Consider the following 25,525-nt stretch of genomic DNA (forward strand, 5'->3'; position numbering starts at 1 on the left):
ACTGTATTTACATCATACAATTCTGGAGCAATTCATAGATTTCAATGTAAGTAAATCAATTGCATAATTAAACCTAAACTAGCATCCAAATTCCCTCACCTTGTTTTGGTGTTCAATCCAATCTGAATGATGTTCTAAGCGTAAGGTTGTGAATTCTATCATTGGCCAATTCCCCAATTTACAATGTGCACAAGTTAGTGGTCATGTGGTGTAAGTCATTTAGGCAAAACTGCCCCCAATTCCTGCCTTTCAACATGACATGGTTGATACCCAAGAAACAGCCGGTGGTTACAGCATTGACCCGCTGTATCGGCTGCCTATGTTGCTGAAAGAAATCCCGATCCAGATTTCAGGGCTTTTCTTCCCCAGTCCCAGTGGGATTCCCATCGAAGGTAATTAGTCTCTAACCCATCCCTTTAAGGTTCCTAAACACCCATTCTTGGGTTAAATCCCAATTGGGATCCATTCCCTACTATAATTACAGCATTTAGGAGTCACTTAGCTTCCCCTGATGCCAAAAATGCTAAGATCTAATCCAAATCAAGAAAACCCTTTGATTAACCCGAATTCCTAACTTCAATCAATTCGTTAATATCTCTAATTTTAACTGAAGTCAACAAAATACATAAGTGGATATATAGGGAAAAAAGCTTTACCTGATTTTTAACATTTATTGTAGGGTTCCAACAATTCTTGGATCCCATCTCCAAGGACTTCAACCTCCTTGCCTCTAACTTCTCTTTCCCCTTTCTTCAAGCTTCCAAATGCCCCTAAAAACAAATGAAACATGGGGACATATAGGTCCTTTTGGGTCAATTTTCAGGCAGAACCATTAAGTCAGTAACAAGCCTGTTGGTACCCATCGACCGCCTTATATCAGCCACCTTCAGCAGCAGAAATTGACCTTTGCTCACTGTTTGGGCCATAACTTTCTCAAGACTGATTTAATTGAATTGAGTCTTTTTGCATTGTTTTCTAGTCTCAAAGGGCTCATTTAATGTGAGGAACACTTGGTCAAATTCCCCCTCTAAACTTCCCTAATATGGGTTGGAAGTCAGCTGTTATGTTGTCAGCAGGTTGTTTGAGTGTCTAGCATCAACGAGTCTTCGGTCTGGAACCTACATCACCCCAACAGGTTAGGATTTTGGGGAGGGAAATTACAATTAGCACACTATTGGTGCCCTTAGCTAACCTTACCGTAATTACGGCATTTAGGGTTTATTAAGCTTTCTCAAACTCCAAATAGTAGATTACTCTGCAATACTTCATTTTCATAGGCCTTGTGGATACCTCCTATTTCTAGGCCTAGCCAAGGGAATCCACTTCTAAAATCCTACAAATTAATCAAAGTAATATGTATAGCTAGAGAACAGCAAGGTTTATCTGAAATTGTTTATTGCGAGATTCCAGCAGCTCTTGGAACCTCAAATGGCAAGATTCCAACTCCCTTTACTTCCAGTCTCCTCTTTCCCCTTTCCTAGCTCCCAATATTTCTAAAATAGGCTAAGGGTTTTATGTAGGGCTTCAGAATAGCCTTTAAGGACATTTAGATCCTTTTGGGTCTGTTTCGACGCATTAAATTCAATCAACCAGGTCATTGGGCAGTTGATTGGCAATCGACCACCCTTTCACTGTCAGGACCATAACTCCCTTGATAATGACCAACTGACTTGATTTTTTTGCATTATTTTCTAGACTTAAAGAGCTTCATTTCATGTGAAGTACATTTGGTTTAATTTCATTTGTAACCTTCCCTAATCTGGGTTGGAACTCGACTGTTGTGCTGCCAGCAGGGTAATTGGGTGTTCTCTGCTAACAGGTCTTCCGATCTGGGTACTACGTCAAACCAAAGGGGTTTACGGGTATTACACAAAACCTAGCTGTAACCAGCCTGACGACACCAGGAAGCTCAGTCAGCTTCTTGCAAACTTGAATCAGTAGATCCCTCAAAACTTACAGGAGGTAGATAACAAAAGAACCAGATCTCCTGCTTCCTGGGTTGGTGCATGGGAGGGGAGAAGTTAAGGGCAGAATGGGGATGCAGCAGACTGTAGGATGATGGAAGAGCTTGAGGATGTTGTAGATATCTCCTCTGCAAGTCTGTATTGTGTAGGGAACTGACGCCTATGCAGATACTTCTTTTCCTGCAGAAAATACTCCTTTTCAATGGCTCTTTCTCTATCAGCTGTGTAACCCTTCTTCCAGGAGAGCACAAAAACAGAAAAGGAAGAGGAACTCATGGAGGAGTCTGAATGAAGAGCCACAGCAATGTGGTTAACAGTCTAAAACTTCAGCCAACCTCATAGGGTATCACCATTGCTGAGGGAAAAGCTTCAACATTAAGCACAAGAGAAGGAACCACAGCTGGAAGTGAAGCTTTTAAAGAAAACCCATGAAACAAGGAGCATCAGGAGTTTATAGGAATGGAAGGCAGATGCTTCTTGGGCTCTTAGTTCTGGGACAGGTTTGTGCCTGAATTGGTTCTAGCATGCAAAACAAAATGAAGTTTTCAAAGAAAACACAATAAAGGACAAAGGACAAAGGGCTTAGACTGAGGAAGAACACAGATAAAGACAACCTTGAATCTTGAACACAAGGGAAAAGTCAAAAAGGGAAGTTGCTCTTAAAGACAGTAAATGGTCTTCTCAACCATGTACTTAAAACAGTTCTAACAGTTGTGGGGACACTTGATACATGATGTCTCTGAATTAGGCCAATGTAACTGGTTTTTTACCCCTAAAAATAAAAAATACACCACAATACATTGACAATTCTTGACAGGATGCAATTTGGCTTTGTACACTGGAATTATTTGGAAATTTGAAAGGGGTTCTTAACGATAAGGTAGACCTGAATGACCTAGATGGATAAATAACCATTCAAGCCATTCTGCATGGTCATTTTCTCTCTTTCCCTATGTAAGATTACAGTTAATGACTCTGAAAGACAGGAGGAGCCCAATCAGTATTCATAATTCGATATGTTCCAAACATCAAATTATTAGAAAGACACACAACACAAACAACACTAACATGCAATAAACAGAGCAACATAACCATGACTAAGCCTAAAATTGATGTAAAATGATGTCAAACATACTGCAAACACGGACTAAGGAATACAAGTCTCTCTAGGTGATTACTACTCCCAGTAGTCATCACATACTTGAAAACCAAAGTATATAAAATCATGTGTCTATCAATCTGCAAATAGTCAATCCAGCCGAATATGATAGAGTTCTTATCCCTGCCAACCTCTTGGTATTTCCAAAAAGTATTATGCAGATAAAACACACCTCCATTATGACCAGCTAATCCTGACATACATCCCAATGCAAAGATCCACTAATCCCACTGATGGCTTCCTACTTAGATGCCTCCACAATTCACAAACTTGGTAAATACTCATCAATTACCAGGTTTCTGGCTTTAGCAGGTCTCTTTAGATGCCGAAATGGATTTAGTACTGTCTGCTACTATCTCTGCAAAGCCAGTTCAACCTTATGAAACTAAATATTCAAAATGAAAATTATATAGGATGGTATTTTTTTTTTAATGACCCAAGTATCTGGGCTAACTCACCGGGTCAAATCAAACGATGTGACACCCTCAAGCGGCACCAAGTGGCACAACACATAATGCAAACCCCTCACACTTTCCAGCAGAACCAAGTGGCACAACGCATATAACCTATTATCATTTGAAACCCAAGCTAAAGATCTAGCAGCGTATGTTTTTCTAGCAGAATTGGATAACAAGGTGTAAAAACACACACTCCAATCTTGTTTCTTTGAGATATTACAAGTAAACTAAATAATGCAATATCAAGTTGTAACATTAGTTACCAGAGTATTCCCTGAAAATATTGACTTTGAAGAAAATGTGCTCATACTAACCTTATCCAGTTAATCATAAGATTATACAACTATAAATCTTTACAATGATCACATGACTCACATTTCAGAATTGCAGAACCAGACCAGAATGATGGTCGGTTTATGAACATTAAACCTTAGTTAAGGAAATGTTTAGGTTTAGGTTTAGGTTTATTGATTTGACGCATCACACTCATGAAGTCACATGCCGATGTCAAGCTAACCCACCACAAAAATTGATATTACCACAAGATGCTACTTAAATAGATTATTATTCTGGAGCATAGAAGTAGAACCCAGCCTAGTAGGCAACATGGTAATGTGTAGTAGCAAGAATAGAACTCCCTTTAGCACTGAACAGATCCCTTGCAAACCACCACAATGGACAGCTTGTTAGAACTCCAGAATCTGTGATTAGGTTAAGAACAGAGAAGAAAAAGAGAAGAAGAGATGGAGGGATGAGAGTGTGTGTGTTCTCCCCCTGTCAAGACTCAACATAGCTTTATTTCTAAATTCTGGGGATTGAGGAAAGTCTCCTAATTCTGATTACATAAAGTTTCCTAAAACTGATCACATATTAAGTGAAAAAAATTAAGTAAAACAGAAAGCCAATATTGAGCCCATGATGGATCCATGACATCCAAGTAACTAAAACTAAAATGTAAGCTAAAATAGAAAGTGAAATAGTAACACTTCCCCTCAAGCTAGAGTATGCATATCAAAGGCTCGAGCTTGGAATAACAAGAACATATATTGTAAACTTCAGCAATCTTGAGTGCAAGTAGCATCAGCCGACGATAAACAACAAGAGAACTTCACCCAGGAGACAATCAACTACAACTTAAGAAACAATCTTCATATCGAACGAATCATCCGACAATGAGAAGAATAGGCAGTGTTGAACATGAACCATATCCATAAATATAGCAGCATCAAAGGCACTATCCAAATAATGCTAATAGGGAGGAATCTCCACACAAGAAGATAAAATGTGCAGCCCAATGTCATATATAAACACTTCACAAGAAGACAAGTAGTAAGTAAAAGTATGGGCAGGCAAAAGATAGTAGGACTGGACCAATAAGTACGTAAAGGACAATGAAGGTTGTGGACTATGTAGTTAGGTAAAAGGTAATATGGGTTACTACATACCATGGAAAAAATTTTGTTCATAATTGTCGAGCATTTTTTCAAATCAAAACAAAATCACAATTATTTCATTGGAATTAATTGTTTCAACCGAAACGGTATGAAATTTCGTACCATGTCGAAACGATACATTCCAGGTTATAAACATAACCTGTTTTGATCGGAACCTGCATAATTTCGCAGCTTTTGACAATTTCGAGCAAAACTTCCGCTAGTGCAAATTTTGACCCTAAATCTAGTTTTTCCTCATTTCTCTTGGATTTCTACCCCATTTCGCCTCATTTTAGCAACTCCTTTGCATTCCTACTCCACTCTTGCTCCTTAGTTGGGTTTTTGAGAATCAAACAAGGTGAGTTAACAAAGTTCTCCATCTTTTATTTTTATTTTTGTTTATGGCTCAAATCATTTTAAGATTACTTTCAAATTAAATTATGTTTAGTATAGAGTGTTGATCTATGATTATGTGAAGTTAAATTTAATTTTTGCATATTGCTATCATTTTTTTATTTTTCTGTATTTAAAAATTATTTTCTAAAATATGTATATTCCAAAAATACACATGTAATCATGTATGAGATTCAAATTGATGAATGTGAGACACCATCACTTCATCTATGCTGTGACGAAGTTAAATCAGATTCTTTGGTGCTAATTATTAATTTTAATTGTTTGAAAAATATTAAAATATGTTCAAAAAATATTAAAATATTAAAAAAATATTTTAAATATTAAAAAAATACTAATTAATTTCTGTTATATATTTAAAAATAGGAGATTATATATAGTAGCATGTATGTAATTTTTTGAGCTTATTGTAATGCTCTATAAGATACTTAGTGTGTAATTTTTGTATCAAACACTCTCTTTGAAAGATGTCAAACATAGTCTAGAAACACGGGAAGCCACTAATAGCCGATAGAAAGAAGAGTGAGTGCAATTATTGCAGGAATAAATAGAAGAAGGCAGGGCCACTAGACTGAAGGTGTGTCTAGCTGGGGGAAGTAGAGATGTAGTAGGATGCCAAAGGGTGCCCGCAGAAGTCAAAAAGGAAATGGCCTCTTACTTAGCTGTGGAAAAGCAAAAGAGGAAAGAGAAGAGAACACGAGGGAAGGAGTTCGAGGATGCATGCCTAGATGACTTTCCATAGCCAGTATGGATGTGACCTTGACCAAAAGTCCACATAGATGAGGAGAGTGATGATGATAAGTAGGGAGCAGGCGAGGATTGATGACATGAGGAGGCAACAGAGGGCTATGGGTTGTGAGTCCTCCAGAGAACCAACAAGTATGGGAGGCACATGCAGCTCCTAAGTCCCTATGAGGAGTCAAAGTGTGAGGGAGGAGATTCCTATCCCACGAGCCCTAAGGGGTTGAGCTTTATTAGCACATCCTACTGATTCAGATTTTGAGATTCTTCGCAATGATCTGGCCCTATTTAGGAGGCCTAAGAAAAAGCAGAGAAAGTTAAAGCACTTGTGGGTGTGAAGGAGAAAGTGGGGATGACTTTCTCTAAATGGGCTATGTACCATAGTATTCCAGCCCAACGGCCCTACTATAGGGATATGATTTAGGAGATAGGCAGGGTTAGGAGTGGTGTATAGGGGCCCACCCCACATGAGATATATAATGTCTAGTTGCCTAAGCATAAAGAGGACTTGAATGAGTACATTAATGGATTAAAGCCCATGTGGGCTCATTATAGAGTGACTGTGATAGTTAATAGTTGGACTGGTCTCACTAAACAATCCATCATCAATTTCACGATGAATTTTGATGGGAGGACAGTGCTCCTCAAGTCAGTAGATGCATCTAGTGAGAAGAAAGATGCAAAATACATTACAAATTACTAAAGCAAATGGTGAAGGACGTTGGAGTGGAGAATGTGATCCAAATCGTGGCTGATAATGGCTCCCACTACAAAAAAGCTGGGTTAAAGACGATGGAGAACTCCAGGTATCAAAACATGCTCCTACTTCTAGAACTAATTTTAATTTTTAACTACATATACACTTTATTACTTTATATTAATGCCTTCATACTCTTACATAGGTTAGGTTATAGGATTGCTTCTGTTGTTGATAAGAAGACCGGTGCTTTAGGTTATGAAACTAAGGCACGAGTTACGCGCATCTAAGGCTCGAATAATGCGCTCATCCCATCGCAAGTTCTCTGATTCCGCATAAGATCCTCCTTCTGATTCAACATCATTGCTTAGTTCGAACATCTCCAGGTTTTCCTGAACCAACATATCATCTTGTTTTTACCGAACCATAACCATCCTCTCTGCTTTCTCCCACAAAATAAACAAAAGAAAAAGTAAGTGGATCTGACCCATTAAATCATCCCTGTTTCCACTATTGTGATAATAAATATGAAAATTGAATGGAGAGATATAGGCTCTTTTGAACTCCATGTGCCGCTTATTGCATTGACCTAATGCTAAAGGACATAGGAAAGGTTTAGCTTGTGAAGAAGACCATGGAGTAAGCCCAACAAGTTACACCTTCATCTATAACCACAACTATGCATTAAAGATGATGAGGGACAAGTGTCAGGGTCACTTAGTGAGGCTAGGCATAACCAGATTTGCTACTAATTAGATAGAACTATAGAGCTTTGAGAGTAGGAAGACTGGCCTTAAGAGCATGTTTGCATCAGATTTAACTAGGAGAATTCTTCATCCGTAAGAGGAAGGAGAGCTAGGGATGTAAACGAATAGTCAAAAGTTCAAGTATTCGTATTCGTTTAAGAGCATCCGAATTCAATTTTTCCGGATTCGGATTCGAACTCAGATGATCCTATTAATAATGGGATTTGAATTCGGATATGCCAATTTTAAGTCAGATATTATCAAATTTGATTAGGACTATCCATATCCGATATCTGTATCCGATTAAAGTTTAATTTTGCAGAATACATCATTATCCTTTCATTAATATTCATTAATAGTAACTAATTACATTAAACTACTAATAAACATTACATTAATTGGGCCCAACACTCAAAAATGAGTTTAATTAAAGCTTGGGGAATGGACATTATCGGACCGAGAAATCCGCCCTCATCAAATGGACACCGGTTCATCCTGACCATGACAGACTACTTCTCCAAATGGGCCGAAGCCATTGCCTTGGCGGAAGTAAAAACTTTCTTGCTGGAGATAACTTTCAAAAATCATTCCTGGGATGGGAATGGGCAGCATAAAATAGTTCATGAGCTATTGATTAACGAAGCTCTTGCCAAGCCTCGGAAGGAGAAGTGAACGGAGGAATAGAGATGGAATGGAGTTTGTGTTTGCTCTTGATCTAAGGCCGGGGCAGGAGTCAACAGCAAGGGCTAGGGAGAAGGGAGGGAGGAATAATCGGAGGGCCAGCTCGTCTGAAAAAAAAAAAGGTCCCTTCATTGGATAGAGGCCAGAGCTGCAAAACCTCTTCCTCTACTTAGAATGAATCTATATCTGTCTCAATTAGTTGTTTGTGATTTGTGTTGTAATAAGAAAGATGTTGCTATTCAACGATGTGGCAAATCGTCTGTTCCAGGAATACTCACTTAACACTTTCTCATTCACACCGACCAGCTACAGCTAGTGCGAAATGAAGACCAAAGCAAGGCCTCGAGCATCGTATTAAGATGCAGGAGTGATCCTATACAGAAAAAAGATTTTCTACCCTATTCAGATTCGGATATTTTTATCCATCCGATTACTTTGAATTTGGATCGGACATTATTTGAAAATCTGGTTAACTAAACAAATTCGAATTCGATCATAAGTTTATATATCCAACAGATATCGGATTCAAATTCAGATAATGCATTTAATAATCGGAGAATTCAGATAATGCGTTTAATAATCGGATGTGAATTCGGATATTGTCATATCTGAGCCAAATTCAATTTGTTTACATCCCTAAGGAGAGCACAATTGACCATACTCAATGACAGTTTCTGGAATGATGTGAGGATAGTAGTAAAGATGCTTGAGCCTATGGTGCATGTGTTAAGGATGGTAAATCAGCAAAAAAGACCCACTCTACCACATATATGGGCTGCAATAAATAGGATGAAGCAGCAAGTTGCTCAGGTCTACCCACAGCAATAAGAGAATCCTTGACATCATCCAAATTAAACAGGAGTCTACATTGCAGCATCCACCACATAAGGCTGGTGAGTTCTAGTAATCAATTATATTATCATACTAATAAGTATTGACTATTCCCTCTTATTTATGCTTTTTCTTATATAGCATACTATCTAAATCCATAGTATCATTACAAAGACATGCTTGGGATGAGGCAAGATTTGATAGATGTCGTCCATTGTAGTGGAGAGGTTGGAACCGGATCCATCTAAACAGACAACCATCCTTATGGAGGTGAGATTGAGATTTGATATTCACAATTCATAGTTTTATACTAAGTTATTAAGTATTAACTTAGTTTATTGGGACGGGAATCCGCCTCTAGGGGTAAATTAATTCATTATATATTTAATTACTTATATTCTATCTTTCGGTTAGTTACTTAAGTATTGAAATGACTTGGAGTCTATTTGATGCTGATTAGTGGTTGCAATTTGGCGGTGACTCGCCCCCACTTGAGTACGATTGCATACAAAGTGCTCTCTTAAACATGTTCTGCCACAAGTTGTGAGTGAAATTGGAGCACCTTTAGCCTCATCAACTTAAAGAGGTGCAACCGATTAGGTGTGAAGCGTCTAGAGGACCTTGTCTCCTTACACTATAATATGAGACTGAGGGAGTTAGACATGGGATGGACAGAGAGAGTAATGGTATTGAGTTGGCCGACATATTTGAGATGGATGATGATGATAACCCAATAGTTGACTGAATCAGGGACAGTGGAGAGCCCTTGTTAAATGAGGAGGGAGGTCGTCCCAGTAGACACATTGCAAAGGAGATGAGGGCTAATGCGGCTGACTTCATGACCCAAGAGGGGAGTGCACATGTAGCATCAGCGTGTCCCTTTGCGCCACACCCTAATGCAGCCACCCACAATAAGGATTTGACTGCCTAGTCCGACACCGAGGATGATGCAACTCAGGCATCTCCCAACAACGACAATGACGATGATAATGATGGAGTGGATGAGGAGGGTGTTGGACCTCATGATCAGGATTTAGCTGATCCTAGGGACAGACCACCACCACCACCACCATTAGTACGTGAGAGTCAGGGAGGGGGAGGACGACCACTAAGATTCACAGGTGAAAGTCAGTTCACCCATGTGACACAGGATACAAACCATAGTGGAGCTACGTCTCAACCCAAAAATGTTACGTCGACATATTTGAGGAAGGGGAAGGGAAGACAGCACGAATATGGCACAAAGGACACACCATCATATAGGTTTTACCGTGTGGTTGATGCGGAGAGCTTGGTGGGCTCTATAAGATCGATGAGCATAAATAATTCCAATGAGTCAACCTTTAGAGGATCCGGATGGCATAAGCCCGTAGAGTGCTCATATGACATTGTTGTGGAGAGTGTTGGTTCTACTAGGTTGACTTATGTAGATTATGGTTATGGACCTTATGGTGTCCCTCCTGTCTATCAAACCCAAAGTCAGCCACCAGTGGAGCCTTATGGTCACTGAGCGTATGGATCTTATGGTGTCCCTCCCACTATTACCTATCAGGTCAGCCACTGGAACCTTACTATGGTTATGGTCCTTATGGAGCTTATAGTGTTCATACCCCTGTCGACAACTAGGGTGGTTCCTCATTTGTCGAGCAGATCTTTAACTCTATACCACAGCCACCACCAGCCCTCCCATCAACTTGTTATCTAGATATTTCCAACTTCCCACAATCAGGATATCTTAGCCATGTGGATGAGGCCACCTATAGAGTTGCAGTTGTCAACAACTATATGGAGCAAACATCATGGGACGTGTATTGTCATTTATATGGGGTGCAAAGAGAAGATGGAGAAATGCATTAGGCAAACTTGTAATTGGAAATACTCTCTATTCTTCTCATATATACTATATACTTGATGTTACATTTTCAATAGTTTTTTGATAACTAGTAGTTTTATTGTGTTTGTTACGCTTGAAATAGGTAGCATGCAAGAATCCAAATCATTTTGAGTCCATATAAGGCTCAAAATTGAAAGTCGTAACTTACAGGAAAAAAAAATCACTAGTTTCGACCGAAATTCCAGTCAAAACCTGCAAATCTCACACTTTCCCTGGGTCGAAACTTTAGTTTCGATCGAAATTCATTCTTTGCTACAGACCAAGTGATATGAAGCCCGATCTTAGGGTTAGGGGTTTCAATGGATTCTTTAAAATGAAGGATTCACCTAGGGTAATCTTCTTTTGAACCAACAAAATATTTATCAAATCTAGATAGGATGGATAATTTTGTTGAATATGGTGGGATGGACAAGGGGCATAAAATTGGGATCTAATGGGATAGGGGTGGGTAAGATTTGGCTTAACAAAACTAAATGGGATAATAAGGAAAAGTTAGGCTTTTAACAAATTCCCACAAAATGATTTTAGGAGACCAAAATTTATCCTAGGGTTGGTAGAAAAGAAGGATGAAATAATTTGGATCAATATGGGTTAGTTTTTGGTTTGTTTAAAGTTAACTAAGGGTTATTAGCTGTGGCATTTGGGTAACAGAAAGCATAAGGACTGTTAGGGAAATTCAAGGGTTCTAACAAATCAAAATAGAAGTGAATTTGAGAATAGATCTTAGCGGAGCAAAGAGCTGGTCAAACCATCAGAAGGGCAATTTGGTCATTTCCCATCCCCTTGAACACCAAAAGGGTCCAATAAATTCTAGAATATTGTTAGGATCCAATATCTACTTTTTTTTTTTTTTTAATTAGTGATGTAAACCAAAATTCTAAGAGTTGCCTTGTAATGATGTGGCCCTATATTAGGTTCACTCTTGTATCCTCTTCATTAAAATCAGCAGTCTGTAAGGTTTAGAATACCATGCGGTTGAAGGGAATGGGTTAGTTGTGGGTTCTAGGGTTAGGTTCGGCCATGGAACAAAATTCGATTGAAACCCTCAAAATTTCGAGCAAAATTTCGCATTTCTACGAGGTCAAAATGAAACCATAAGAAAACGAGAAAAAAAAGTTCCAAGTTGAGAAACTGAGAAAATTCCCTAACCAGGTCGAAACCTGGTTCTGCCAATTCTACAAAACCTTGAGAAACTATGAAAATTCCCTAACCAAGTCGAAACCTGGTTTCTACCAATTCTACGAAACCTTGAGAAACTATGAAAATTCCCTAACCAAGTCGAAACCTAGTTTCTACCAATTCTACGAAACCTTGAGAAACTGCGAAAATTCCCTAACCAAGTCGAAACCTAGTTCTACCCTGCTGGACCAGCCAGTTCATAACTTAAAACTTCTTTTATTCGCACGAAACTCTGCACTTCACAAAGTTTCTTGTGCGAAACAAAGGCAGAACTGGATTGTTTCCACCTCCCCCCCCCCCCCAATTTTTTACCTTTTTTGCATATTTTGGACCATTTCAAGCAGTTTAATTCACTCCTTTATTGCTTTTGGCTCTTCTTGAGGGATTATTTCAAGAGTTTTCAAGCTTTGTTGCAAGGTAACCAAAGTTTCTAGGAAAAAAAATTCCCAATGTTTGTGAGTAGGTAATGTGTGTTTAGGGTCCTTAGGCTAATTAGAGTGGTGGTTTTGTGTTTCAAGGATGATTATTATGCATGTTTGTATCAAGCACTCACTTTTGAGTCAAAAACTACTATATTAGACATAGTTTGGTAGCATGGTAGGCCTCTGACGGATAAAAAGATGAAGTCAAGAGTATAAACATCATTTGAAAAATATTGGATCAGGTGGGGCCACTCGACTAAAGGTCCATCTAGCGAGAGGGACCGCAATGTGCTTGGATGCCCTAATGTTCCTCATGAAGTTAAAGTCGCAATGGCAAAATATGTGAAAGGAGTGCAAGAGAAGAGGACAAAAAATAGGGGAAAAATGGATTAGTTTCACGTAGCATGGTTAGAGGAGCTGGAAGAGCATGACCTGGATCCAGATGAGCCAAACCCTAATGCATCATCCCTAGAGACAGATATGGAGAGAGTACTGAGGATAAGTAGAGTCTCATAGACTTGATAAGGTCCAGAGGACACAAAGCCATGCATGCAAGGTCATCTAGAGATCCAGATTTTAAGGGAAGGGGGAGGCAGCTTCAGTATAAGGAGAAGCCAAAGTGTCAAAGAGTCAACTCCCTTGAAATGGGCCCTATAGTCACAACCTAATGCTACATTTGTTGCACCTAGACCCAATGCTACAGATCCCAATGTCCACATATTATGCTCAAATCCTAACTTGTTTAGGAAGCCATAGACAAAACTGAAGAAATTAAAGCATTTGTGGGGTGATGTGAAGGAGAAGGTGGGGATGGCCTTCCCTAAGTGGGCATTGTATCACAATGTTCCTGCACACGCTGCACAAGGGCCTTATTACAAGGCTATGGTGGATGAGATCACTGGTGTTGAACATGGGGTGGTTGGGCAAATACCATTTGAGATATATAATGTATATCTCCTACAGCATAATAATGACTTACAAACCTACATTGATAGTCTTAAGCCAATGTGAAGGCATTATCGGGTGACAATGATGTGTGATGATTGAACTAGTCCTACTAGACAACCTATCATCAATTTTACGTTGAATTCCAATGGGAGGATGGTGTTCCTCAAGTCTATTGAAAGGATGCAAAATAAATTTATCGGTTGCTAAAGAATGTGGTGAAAGAGGTTAGAGTTGAGCACGTGTGCGACACATTGTATTGATTTGATGCTAAGGACATAGGGCAAATCAAATTTGTGAAGAAGGTTCATCAGGCTCAACATGTGACCACCTTCGTGTATAACCGTGGATATGCATTGGATATATTGAGGAGGATATGTCATGGTGACTTGGTGAGCCCTAGGGTCACCAAATTTGCTACAAATTGGATAGCTTTGAAGAGTTTTAAGAAGAAGAAAAACCAATTGCATATGATGTTTGCATCACAAGAGTGGTTCGATTAGCCACAATCAAATTCACCAACAAGGAGAGCAGCATGGGCCACCATATCTATTGATCTCTTTTGGGCAAATCTGAAAGTTGTTGTGAAGCTTTTAGACCCTATAGTGACAGTCTTGAAGTCAGTAAATCAACAAAGGAAACCAACTTTACCATATATCTGGGATGCAGTAAAGACAACGAAGGAGACGGTTAAGAAGGTATATCCTAAGGGTGATCAGAAATTCCTTAACATCATCTAGGAGAGGTGGGAGAGGCAATTGCAACATCCACTACATTTGGCTAGTGAATTGAAAATTATTAATTTTTCCAAATTATTACTTAATATTTATTATGTTGTTGTGTAGTTTCTTACCATCTCATTCATTGGTTTGACTGATAGCCTATTATTTGAATCTCGTGTACCATTACAGTAAAGAACTTGGGATGAAGGCAGACTCCTCAGGGAGAACAGTAGAATCTGATTCAGAGCAAGAAATTGAAGTGGTAACATGTCATCTTTCTTCACCTGCTTTGACCAATTGTAATTCTTCCTCTAATAAATTTGAACCTCCTTATTCTAGTCAATCTTGTTTTGAAAGACCTCAATGGTATGCCTCACAGGAGTGGTATCCCTCTGACCAGGTTCTTCACATGGTTCAAAAAAACAGTGGGGGAGAATTAGAGTCCTCCAATATACTTGGCCAAAGTCTCCCCCTAATCAAACTCTTCCTGAGCTCGTAAGTTATACTGTGGTGGTGTGAGAGTCTATGTGTGGTAGGAAGGTCCAGGGTTGGAAAGAACACCTCTCCTCTATGACTCTCCCCCTGAAGAGGTGTAGGGCAAGACTTATGAAAAATTATATCCATAGACACAATGGTTTTCCTAGGAGGATGATAACATTTGTACCCCTTCTGAGTAGCAGAATACCCAAAAAGTATGCAGCATAGACTGTAGGGAGCTAGGTTACTCTGGTGGGCTATGATTCTGGCATAACACACACATCCAAAAACCTTTAGGGGAATAGAAAAGAAATTTGTGCCCCTAGAGAATCTTATTAGGACATTTAAAACCAAGTATCCTATTGGGCATCATATTTATAAGGTAAGAGGCAGTGAATATAGCATCACTCCAGTATTGGTCAGGGACAATCACAGCAATCATAATAGAGCGGGCTATCTCTAATTGATGCCAATTTTTCCTTTCAGCAACCCCATTCTTAGCAGCCCTATCAATACAACTAGTCTGGTGTATTATGCCAAAGTTAGAAAGATATCTCTGAAATTCACGATCAATATCCTTCATGCCCTTGTCACTACAAAGGATCTTCACAGTGCCATTATACTAAGTTTAATCATATTATGAAAATCATGAAAACATCAAAAAACTTCATTTTTTTTTTAAAGATAAATCCACGTAGAACAAGAGTGGCGATCAATATAAGTAACAAAGTATCTATAGCCAATAATAAACACACGTCAACAGAGGCCCCACACATCGGTATGAATTAACATAAAAGGAATAGATTTTCTATTATAAAGAGAAGGTAAATAAGTAAAACGAGTCTACTTCCAAAAATGTTAGCTTTACAAAAAAAAATTATCCTTATTACAAGAAGAAACTAAATCAGGAAATACTTTCTTAAGAGTTCCAAGAGGGGGGTGACCTAGCTTAAGATGTCACTGTTGAAGGTGTGACATTACTGAATGGACTTGATGAGAAGATGCAGCAAAAGAAGAAGTAGATCCTCGAATTGGTTCCAGCAGATAAAGTCCATTGTTCAGTGTACCACGTCCAATCTCCTTCCCCCTTACCAGATCCTGGAAGACATAGTAAAATGAAAAAAAGGTCACTTTACAATTCAAGTCACGTGTAAAATACGAATAGATAGCAAGTTAGTAAAGAAAGAAGAAACATATCAAAAATTAAACAAAGAAAGTGATAGAAAATGCTGAATGGTCCATTTCAAGCACTGGAAGAATAAGAGTCATCAGCAATTCGAACTTTATCTTTCCTAAACGTTGGAGAATAATATAAGAAAAAAGATGATGAACTTGTCATATGATCTATGGCTTTTGTATCAATAAACCAACGAGTAGAAACCAAACAAACATGGAAACCTGTAAAAGTTTTACCTGAAGTTACCAGATAAAAGTTGGTATGGGTAGTAGAGTTAGCAGTAGTAGAGGCTGCACCAATAGTAAAAGACTGCAAAATATGTCGCAGAGTAGCTAATTCCTCCTGTGAAAAACCTATGTCTGTAGAGGGTGTTATGGGAACAGCCTCAGAAAGATTAGCCTTTGGTTTTCCCTTCTTTGTGCCCTTTTATGTTTAAAATCAGTAGGCTTCCTATGGAGCTTCCAATAGTTAGCCTTAGTGTGATATGGTTTGTGACAATGCTCACACTTGACAATCTCCTTGGTCAAATAAGATTTGAGCTAACAGACTATAAGGTTAATTTCTCCAAAATAAGAGCATGAAGCATGGCTAATTGATGGCTTTCCTCACACTGAACAAAGGCATAAGACTTTTCCAGTGTAGGAAAGGGAGAACAACTCAATTCGTGTATCCTCATCTAATCATACTCCACATTCAAACCCGCCAACAAGTCATATACCCGAATCTTATCAACATGCTTCTTATAAATAGCCACATCATCTTGATTAGTGGGGTGATAATCCCCATAACGATCCACCTCCTGCCAAAAAGATCCGCAACTCAGCATAATATCGTGCCATAGTCAGTTCTTTTTGGGTAGTCTTATAAAGCTTCTTCCGTAGCTCATAAATCAGTGCATCATTCCCCAACTGTTCATATGTTTCTATAGTAGCCTTCCAAATCTGAGCTGCAGTATCAAGTAATAGGTATCCATAGGAAATATTTGGATTCATAGAATTCAAAAGGAACAACATGATAAGAGAGTTATTTGAGATTCATTTATCTTCTGACACACTTGTAGTGGTAGGTTTGATAGTGGTGCCCATAATGTGTCCAACAAGTCCTATTCTGACAATAATCAGGAATGCAGATTGAGACCATATCAAATAATTTGTTACATCAAATCTTACCGGAAGAGGAGGAAGAGTTCGGTAATGTTCGAAGCCAATGGGAGCAGTAGTACCATTGGTGATTGCTCTGTTAAAAAAATTGTCTGTAGTTCTTCAGTCTTCACCCTTTCGAAACAATTGAAACGTCGCAAAATGGAATAACCAGACCACCCAAACAAATCTAGGGAGTTATAGGATTCATAGGATAAAGGACAGCATCACCCTTTTGAGACCCTTGGATATATGGGAAAATCACAAATAGACCCCTACATATATGGGAAATCACAAATAAAACCCCTATATATATAGAAAATCACAAATAAACCCTTGTAATATGGGAAATCACAAATAAATCCCTAAATATATGCAAATTTACAAAAGAGACCTTTTAAACTTGTAAAGAATCAATGGTAGAAGGAAAGAAAAATTGTAACAATGATCTTTTAAACTTCGACAGAGGACATAGGCAATAGGTGATAGATCATGGTGGAAGAAAAAATTGCAACTATGGTCTTTTAAGAAGCCGTAGGTAGTGGCGATGGGTTTTTTTAACAAAAAAGATCTAGGTCTGGTTTCAGGTTTGGAGTTGGCAAAAGTTGCAGGTCTGGTTGCAGAGGTTAACGAAGAAAAAGGAGAAGCAATGGGGAAGTTAGGTCTGGTTGCAATGGTGATGCAGGGACTGAACTTGCAGGTGCTGGATTGAAGGTGCTGGAATGGGTTTTTTTTCCTTTTTTTGTTTCTTCTGTTTTGCATGGATGATGGCTATTCCTGTTTTGCAGGGACGATGGCTGAAAGATGGATTGCAGGTGACAGCGACAGTGGTTGTAGATGGCGGAGGATATGGAGGCAGCGGCAGCGACAGTGACAGAAATCAAGAGAAAGAATGGCTCTCTCTCTCTTTCTCTCTCTCTCTCTCTCTCTCTCTCTCTCTCTCTCTCTCTCTCTCTCTCTCTCTCTCTCTCTCTCTCTTTCCCCCTAATTCGGAAAGAAGACTATTACATAAATATCCTGACTTGGATAACAAAAAATAGAAAATTACATGAACTAAAACTCCTAGAATTGAACTTCTAATAGAACTCAACCAACACTAGAGGACTTCTTTCTAATTTGTTTTATTAAGTTGTTGAGTTGTAAAGAGATAGCCCAATCCAAAGTGAATCCCCTAGTTTGAATCCAATTATGTTTCCTAGAATGAGTCTTAGTCTGTTTCCCTCAAGTGTAAGGTTATATAAAGCCCCCACCTCATTGTAATCAAATCAGCTGAAGAATTAATAGAAATCAGAGACTTGGAGTGACAAGCTAGCCCACGACCTGGGTTTGAGGGATTAAGGGTGAATTCTGTGGTTTGAGCATTGATCTTCATCTTCTTCAAGCCTGCAGCAACCCTAGGAGCATCTTCAATTCAGCCTTCATTTCACAGCCCTCTTACTACCCAAGTGTGATCTCCAGCACATTCCCCACCCCCGTTTCGCTCTCCCAACCCCTGGCTTCCCCCTTCTCCCTACACCTTGCAGCACGCTCCCCCCTCTCACCAAACCCTAATTCTAGGAATCTCCAACCACTAATTCAATTGCAGCCCCTCTCCCCTTCCCTAGGACCCACGGTTAGGTCTTACCCCTTCGCCAACGCCCTCCCTTTCATTCCCCTCACTCCTGAGACCCTTTTCCTTCTTTCTCTTCTTCTTTTTCTTCTTTTCCCCTTGCAGCAGAATCTGGAATTTCAGAATTCTGCAATTTTCCCAAAGTCTAAATCATCCATAAACCGTTATCCCCTATACATTCACCCTCAGGACTAGCACCCTCATCCCCTACCCTACCTTCGACTTCTATCTTAACCCTATCCCTTACCCTAGAAACCCTAGAATCCTAAAAACCCTAAGAAATTACAAAACCCTAGCAGGAAAAGTTCTGCAATTATGATCTTATTGGGAACAGAATATTTCCTCTTAATTTTAAACTTAATCCTACCCTAAACATAATCCTAAGCCTCTCCTCTCAATACCCAAGGATTGGCAATAAACCTAACCCTAGCCACAGGACCTTCAGAGTGAACTAAGTAAAGTTTAGCTGCTTGCCATCAAAGCCAGACCTGAACAGCAAAGTTACAATCTCTACACAGCTGCTGTCCTTCGAGAATTAGACGCAACCAAGAAGGCAATAAACCCTAGATTGCCCACTACTTTCTTAGAAACATGGTTATCAAAGCGTCCGCCTAGGCGGCAAAGCAGTTTTTGAACTGCTTAAATTGTTGCCGCTTAACTAACGGGCTGATTTCTTGTCGCTTTTTTTCTTAGGCACTACCGCTTTGCCGCCTTTTGCACCATATTGCCGCCTAAATGCTAAAGTAACCGCTTTTTTTACATTTTGTAATTTGTGAATATTATTTTTTTTAAATCATAATTTATTCTACAATGCCGTATATAAATTTAAATATGTGAGCCATTTCGGAATCGAGGCCCGATTTGCAAATGAACTTCGAGACCCAAAGTGCCTGTCGGCAACAGAATATGAAGCATGAACCATATTCAACATTGATAATCAATGAATCATTAAATAAACAATGACTTGGAAATCGGAATAATGAGATCTATTAATTTATCATGTCAGCACTGTTTGGTTAAAAAAAAGGAAAAATGGATACATCAATTCTGATTACTGATCTATGCACAAGAGTACAAGACACTTATTTGGCGTCACACTATCATAGAGGTAAGTAAGAATGTAAAATTATTACTTTCATTTTCATTTTTCACATTGATTACTGATATAGTACATACTACATAATTATTGTTATGAATCTTATGATGCTTGATGAGATGAGATGAAGTTATGTTTTTAATATTTTTTTGGATAATTTTTCATAATTATGATTCTTGAATTTTATTTTTTTTATTATTTTTATGAATTTGATTGTTGAATGTTTGTTTAGTACTTTAGTTTATTATAAAAAATATTTGTATTAAAAAATAGTTTAAAAGTAGTTATATTAAAAATATTGACTAAACTGCTTTGATCGCTTTATTGCCGCCTAAGTGCCGCTTAATTGCCTAAACGCCAAGATGGAGCCCCAATCGCTTTGCCGCTTTAATAACCTTGCTTAGAAAAGATCATACTACAGGCTTGTAATCAAGGGTTACATCACAAGCTCTTCCAATAAGTAGTACAACAGGTCTTTAACATCCTAGCACCCTCACGAGACTTGAAGACACCACACAGATTTGCGAATAAATCACAAGACATGCTATCACAAGCATGAATTAGATGCAGACCTAGACCTTGAAGTTTCGATTCTTCATTTATTATGTTGTCTGATTCAGCAGCAACCAAAGTAAGCAGCAACTATTGTGATAGGTGGAGAAGGTAGAGAAGAGACACGACGGTGGACTCCCAAAACTGCACGGGAAAATCAACAACGCAAGCCTAAAAAATGCTCTGATACCATGTTAGAATTCCATAATCTTTGTTCTTTGATTAGGTTAAGAATAGAGAAGAAGAAGAGAGCAGAGAATAAAAAGACAAGAAGAGACGGAGCAATGAGAATTCGTGTGTGTTCTCCCCCTGTCAAGATAGCTTTATTTATAAATTCTGGGATTATGAAGTCTCCTAATCCTGCTTACATAAAGTTACCTAAAACTGATTACAAATTATGGGGGGGAAACAAAGTAAAACAAAAGGCCAATATTAAGTCCATGATGGATCCTCGTCATCAAAGTAACCAAAAATAGAAAGTGAAATATTAACATAAAATTCAGGTTATTCAGGGCTTACAGTACTTGACAGAAATAAGTGTCAGATTATCAGATGGACGAAAAAGCTTACCTAAGACTTTTTGGCCAGTGAGTTTCCCAACAAATTTGCAGGAACTTGTTTACTATTAATAAAACTAATAACTTACAAGAATGGTTGTATATTGATTCAAAAGTACACTGATAACGAATCAGGTCTCTAATGTTCTTAGGTAAATTATTCATGCCTACACAATAAGCGTCATCGAATATAATTCCACATTTTTATAAATAAGAACCCTAAGAGTTTAGTAACAAGAACAAGATATATGGTGAAGTTTAAAGGGTAGCTAAAAGAATTCATCTAGTTGCTGATATCAGGAAAAGTCAAATCAGTGTTAGTCCTGTAGCACATAAAAGCATCTCTCTCAATATAATAATCTAAGTATTCATTAATTTGGGAACCCAATTCAACTAATCTATCTAATAGAAACAACAATTATGAAGGGGGAGAGACATAGAGATAGAGAGAGGGATTACTTCTTTTAATGCTCCAGAGGCTTTAGATTCGATATCCTCCTCAAGGTCACCAAACTTCAGATGGTAAATTTGTCTTAATTGCTGCATCTCTGATGGGGCATGAGAACATATCACTTCAATCACGGCTTGCATATCAATTAAACCACTCAACGCTTCTCTAAGAATTTCTGCATCACGTACAATTGGATCGTGCATCCAGAGTATAACTGCTTTCTGAAAAAGGCAAAAGTTCAATTAGAGGAATACTAAAAAAGTAGAAAAGCCAAATTACTGGACTCTGATGCATTGATAGCTAACAAGTAACTTCTTCTTAAAGGCTAGAAAGTATTAGCAGACTTCACTGCAAGGAATTAACGAATACCAGCATCATTCCATTCAAGATAGCAAAAAAGGCATTCAGGTACCATAGTGATACCTTGAAATCACCCCATAGTTTTACAGATAACCGCTCCATCAAGTCATCAGTATAGGTGATCATGTACTCTTGCTGGATGAGAGCACGCTGTGTTGCATCACGATGAGCAAGGGTGTGGATGACTTCATCCTTATCACAGCCCAATCCTGAAGACACCAAGGCACAAATTTCTCATACACATAACCAGGTTTTAGTTTGCACTAGATTAATGATATCTTTGTGGAGATTTCCATAGAAAAGTGTACAGTTTTCACATCAGTCATAAATTTTCAATAACTCTTGGGACATCTCACCTCCCTAAATATTTGGAAGTGCTAGAAGGATCCCGAAAGAATCTCTTATTGTGGTTCACTCGTTAAGATGTGTTCCTGTTAAAAAATTGTTCGAAGTTATAAACGGAGGAATTCTGCTTGGCTTGTGAACTGGGCATAACCCACATTTTAGCAGAATCAGAGCAGTTTCAGACACTACTGCAGTTCTCCACATCCAAATAGTTGAGCACATCCACATGTTTTCTTTTTCTTGTTTTTTTCCCTTTTTGAATTGATGTTTGTTTTGCAAATTTGGTAAAACCATATGTCCATATGATCTTGTTTCCATTTTTGGTTTGTCAAGCATCTTCTTTATAATTCTAGGTGCTCAACACTGTACAGAAGAATATTTATGTTCCAAATATTTAAGAAAACAGGACAAAAACCTCAGAAACCATGTTTGGCAGATGGCTGATCCATGTCCATATGATTTTGTTCCAGCTTTGGTTTTTCAAGCATTTTCTTTGCTAATCCTAAGTGACTTACATTGTACAGAAGAAGATTTAGGTTAAAAAGATTTTAATATAAAATAGGACATAAACCTCGTAAACCTTCTTTGGCGGATGGCTGATCCATAAACTCATTTTGAATTAAAACTGATAAGAAGGAGATTTCAGGTGCAACATGTTTGAGATATTCCAAACTGACCTTCACAGTTATGGGAATGATGTCCAGTATTTCATATGTGTAGTAGTGGGTTGATTCCAAATTGCTGTTCAGAGGCCATTCGAGCCAAATAAATATTAAAATAAAAGTCTTGTACATATTTTGCCAAAAAGATTTATAGCAAGGGTTCTTTGTCTATAACGCAATCTGAGAAAAGTATGAAGATGCAGCCATAAACTTATCAACTCACCATTGAATGAAATTTTGCCAAACCACAACAAATCTTTGTGTGTTGTGTGCGATGCGTTTGCAGTTTCCAATTTTTCTTTTTTAACATCATAATAGGCTTTGCATTCTACACTAAACCATTGCTAAAATACTGAAGTGCAAAGCGCAAAACAATGTATGCGAGCTTCTAGCATGCAAAATTTGTAGATACTGAAAACTCTGTTGTTACACGCTTTAGAGGGTGCAAATTGTGCTGTAATTAAATTTCAAATGATTTCAAACACTGCAAGCTTAGTACGGGAAGATCGATAGTGTCTTTAAATTAATTTAACCTTTTGAAAAAATGTATATAAATAGGGATAAGCAAAACGATAAGGTCATTTTCTCATAAATTAACAGGAAACATGGTTCAGGTACCCAAAGCAAATAAGTATCTTTCACTGAAGAAGGAGAAAAGAAATAAGCTCACAGTAAAGTACCCTTGAGAGCTTGGTGAAGTTTGTTGGCGTCTTCGAGGGGAGAAGGAGACACTGCTGGAATAATCAGAGTGGACATCTCCTTCTTGTGCTCAACTCGCTTCAAGTACTTTCGGAATCTCTGAAAGAGAATAATGATTATTTTTTTAAAGGAAAAGGAAAACTTGATTAATGATTTTTTTTTTAAAAAGGAAAAGGAAAAAATGATTTGAAAGCACTTTTGAGTAGCGTAGCGAAGCCCAATTCTGCAGTAAAATGTCAAGACAAAGCTCCGATTTCTCTCTTTTGTCTTCCCAGGGAAAAAGACACTCTCTTTCTCTGAAAAAGATAATAGACGCTTCCAATGTGCACCTTATTCTTATTTATCTCACCTCTTGTTTTACCAAAAACAAATTGATCTCACTTTTTTTTTTTTATTGGAGAAACGGAGACTTTATATTAGATAAAAATTAGAGTGTACGGTGTATAATAGTATAAGGTTAAGTTCTGAAGAAGCGGCGACCCTGACGCTCCTCGTTAACAAATTTAAAGAGCTCATCAGGCAAGACAAGAGGACCAAGCATAACCTCACATTCCACGATTGCCAAACCTGCCCGATAGTATCACAGAATTTCACTTTTTCAGGGTGGAGGGAAGACTAATCGTTATGAGGCGAATAACGCGTAGCATTCGGAACATTCTCCTTCAGCCATGTAAAGAACCTGAAATGGCAGGGTTTTCCCAACCGCCCCAAGTCTCCCAACAACGTGGGCGTCTCTAGGAACATGTGAGCACAATAAATTCCTTCATGCACTTCAGCCAGGGCCGACTCTGATCCTTCAAGACCCAATCATCTCAGGAGGGGTCCAAAGTAAGATCTTCTGTACAACCTCCCATTTTGCATAATGAATCGTGTCGACCGTAGTTTGATTAATCTTGCCTCTTTCGGATCCTCTGGTAATTTATCATCTCTTAGATATTCAATTATGGGATCCATTCAACAACGCTCCGCCTCAATGTAGGAAATTTCCTTCTTGTGATAACTTGGGAATGTTATCTCTTCGATGTAGACCGAAGGGTCTAAATTTTTTTCTTTGGCATTGGCTAATCGAGATAGCTCATCTGCCATTGTATTTTATTTTCTCGAGATCTGACATACTTTCAGATTCCTAAACTCTTTTTGCAATACTTGCACAATTTCTTGATACTTCTGTAACCGGGGCTCCTTAACACCATACTCCCCCTGTACTTGGTTGACAATAAGCTTAAAGTCACTATAAATAGTTACGTCTGCTATTGCCAAAGCTTTTGATAATCTAAGTGTCACATCCACCCAGCCGGTACCCCATTTGAATACCAGAGAATGTGATCCACAGTCCAAGGATCAAGATTCGTAGGTCCATGCCTCCCACATACACAATGACATAATCATGAACAAAGATAATCAAAGTAAAAACATTTAATACTAAGTATCATGAATAAGATAAGATTAAATAAATCAGAGTGCGGAAGACAATAACAGTAAAGTATGAACATAATCATAAAGGTGAGAGAAGATATGATAACCACTCTCTCAGAGAAGCAGAAAAGAAGTGTGATAACGTCAATTACATGTCCAAGTATCAAAAGATAATCCCAAAGATAAGTTAGTTACATGACCAAAAGTTTCAAAAATACACCAGAGAATGGGGCACTAAGCTAGGGTTTCCTCTACTCTAATAACGGTCTCCTCAATAATACGGATGAAGTAAACCCAACTTTGCCGCTCCCTCACAATCGTGGGGCTAACCCTTGTGCGGATAGTAATCCTCCTCGGCACAAACACTCGGATCTTCACAGATGCCACTACCCGAAGGGTAGTATGCAGAATCATAGTCCGTCTCGAAGGGGGTGCCATCGTAGTCTTCGGTACCTGTAGGATAATCTAAAAACATTTGTACAAAAGGAATGAGTTCGAAGAACTCAGCAAGGCAGTTATTCCATAATTAGAAATCATACACATACAAAACATACATAATGCAATGTGATATGGAATATATGATGTAGTATGATTCTAACTCTATAAATGCTAGTCTCTAGGGTAGACATGCTTTAAGTCATAGCACCATACTTCTTTGGTTGGTCACTCACTCCCCCTCAATCATACAAGATATTTTGG

General features: G+C 38.4%; 1 protein-coding gene across 2 annotated transcripts in view; it reads right to left on the reverse strand.

Moving 5' to 3' along the window:
• The window catches only part of LOC149010905 (annexin D5-like), a 34,030-nt gene extending 10,332 nt beyond the window's left edge, over positions 1 to 23,698 (reverse strand). The window contains exons 1-4 of one of the 2 annotated variants that reach the window (XM_089163543.1): positions 23,607 to 23,698; positions 23,392 to 23,509; positions 21,768 to 21,913; positions 21,353 to 21,565 (exon numbers count right to left, since the gene is read on the reverse strand). In XM_089163543.1, coding sequence (XP_089019669.1) covers positions 21,353 to 21,565; positions 21,768 to 21,913; positions 23,392 to 23,467 — 435 coding nt within the window. In that variant the 5' untranslated portion in view covers positions 23,468 to 23,509; positions 23,607 to 23,698. Of the gene's footprint in view, positions 1 to 21,352; positions 21,566 to 21,767; positions 21,914 to 23,381; positions 23,510 to 23,606 lie in introns of those variants that run through there. The other variant, XM_089163544.1, reaches the window with a different exon arrangement.
• Between the last annotated feature and the right edge of the window lie 1,827 nt (positions 23,699 to 25,525).

This window comes from Hakea prostrata, chromosome 7, assembly GCF_041222555.1.
Source record: "Hakea prostrata isolate BN-2017 chromosome 7, UWA_Hpros_2, whole genome shotgun sequence".
NCBI lineage: Eukaryota > Viridiplantae > Streptophyta > Magnoliopsida > Proteales > Proteaceae > Hakea > Hakea prostrata.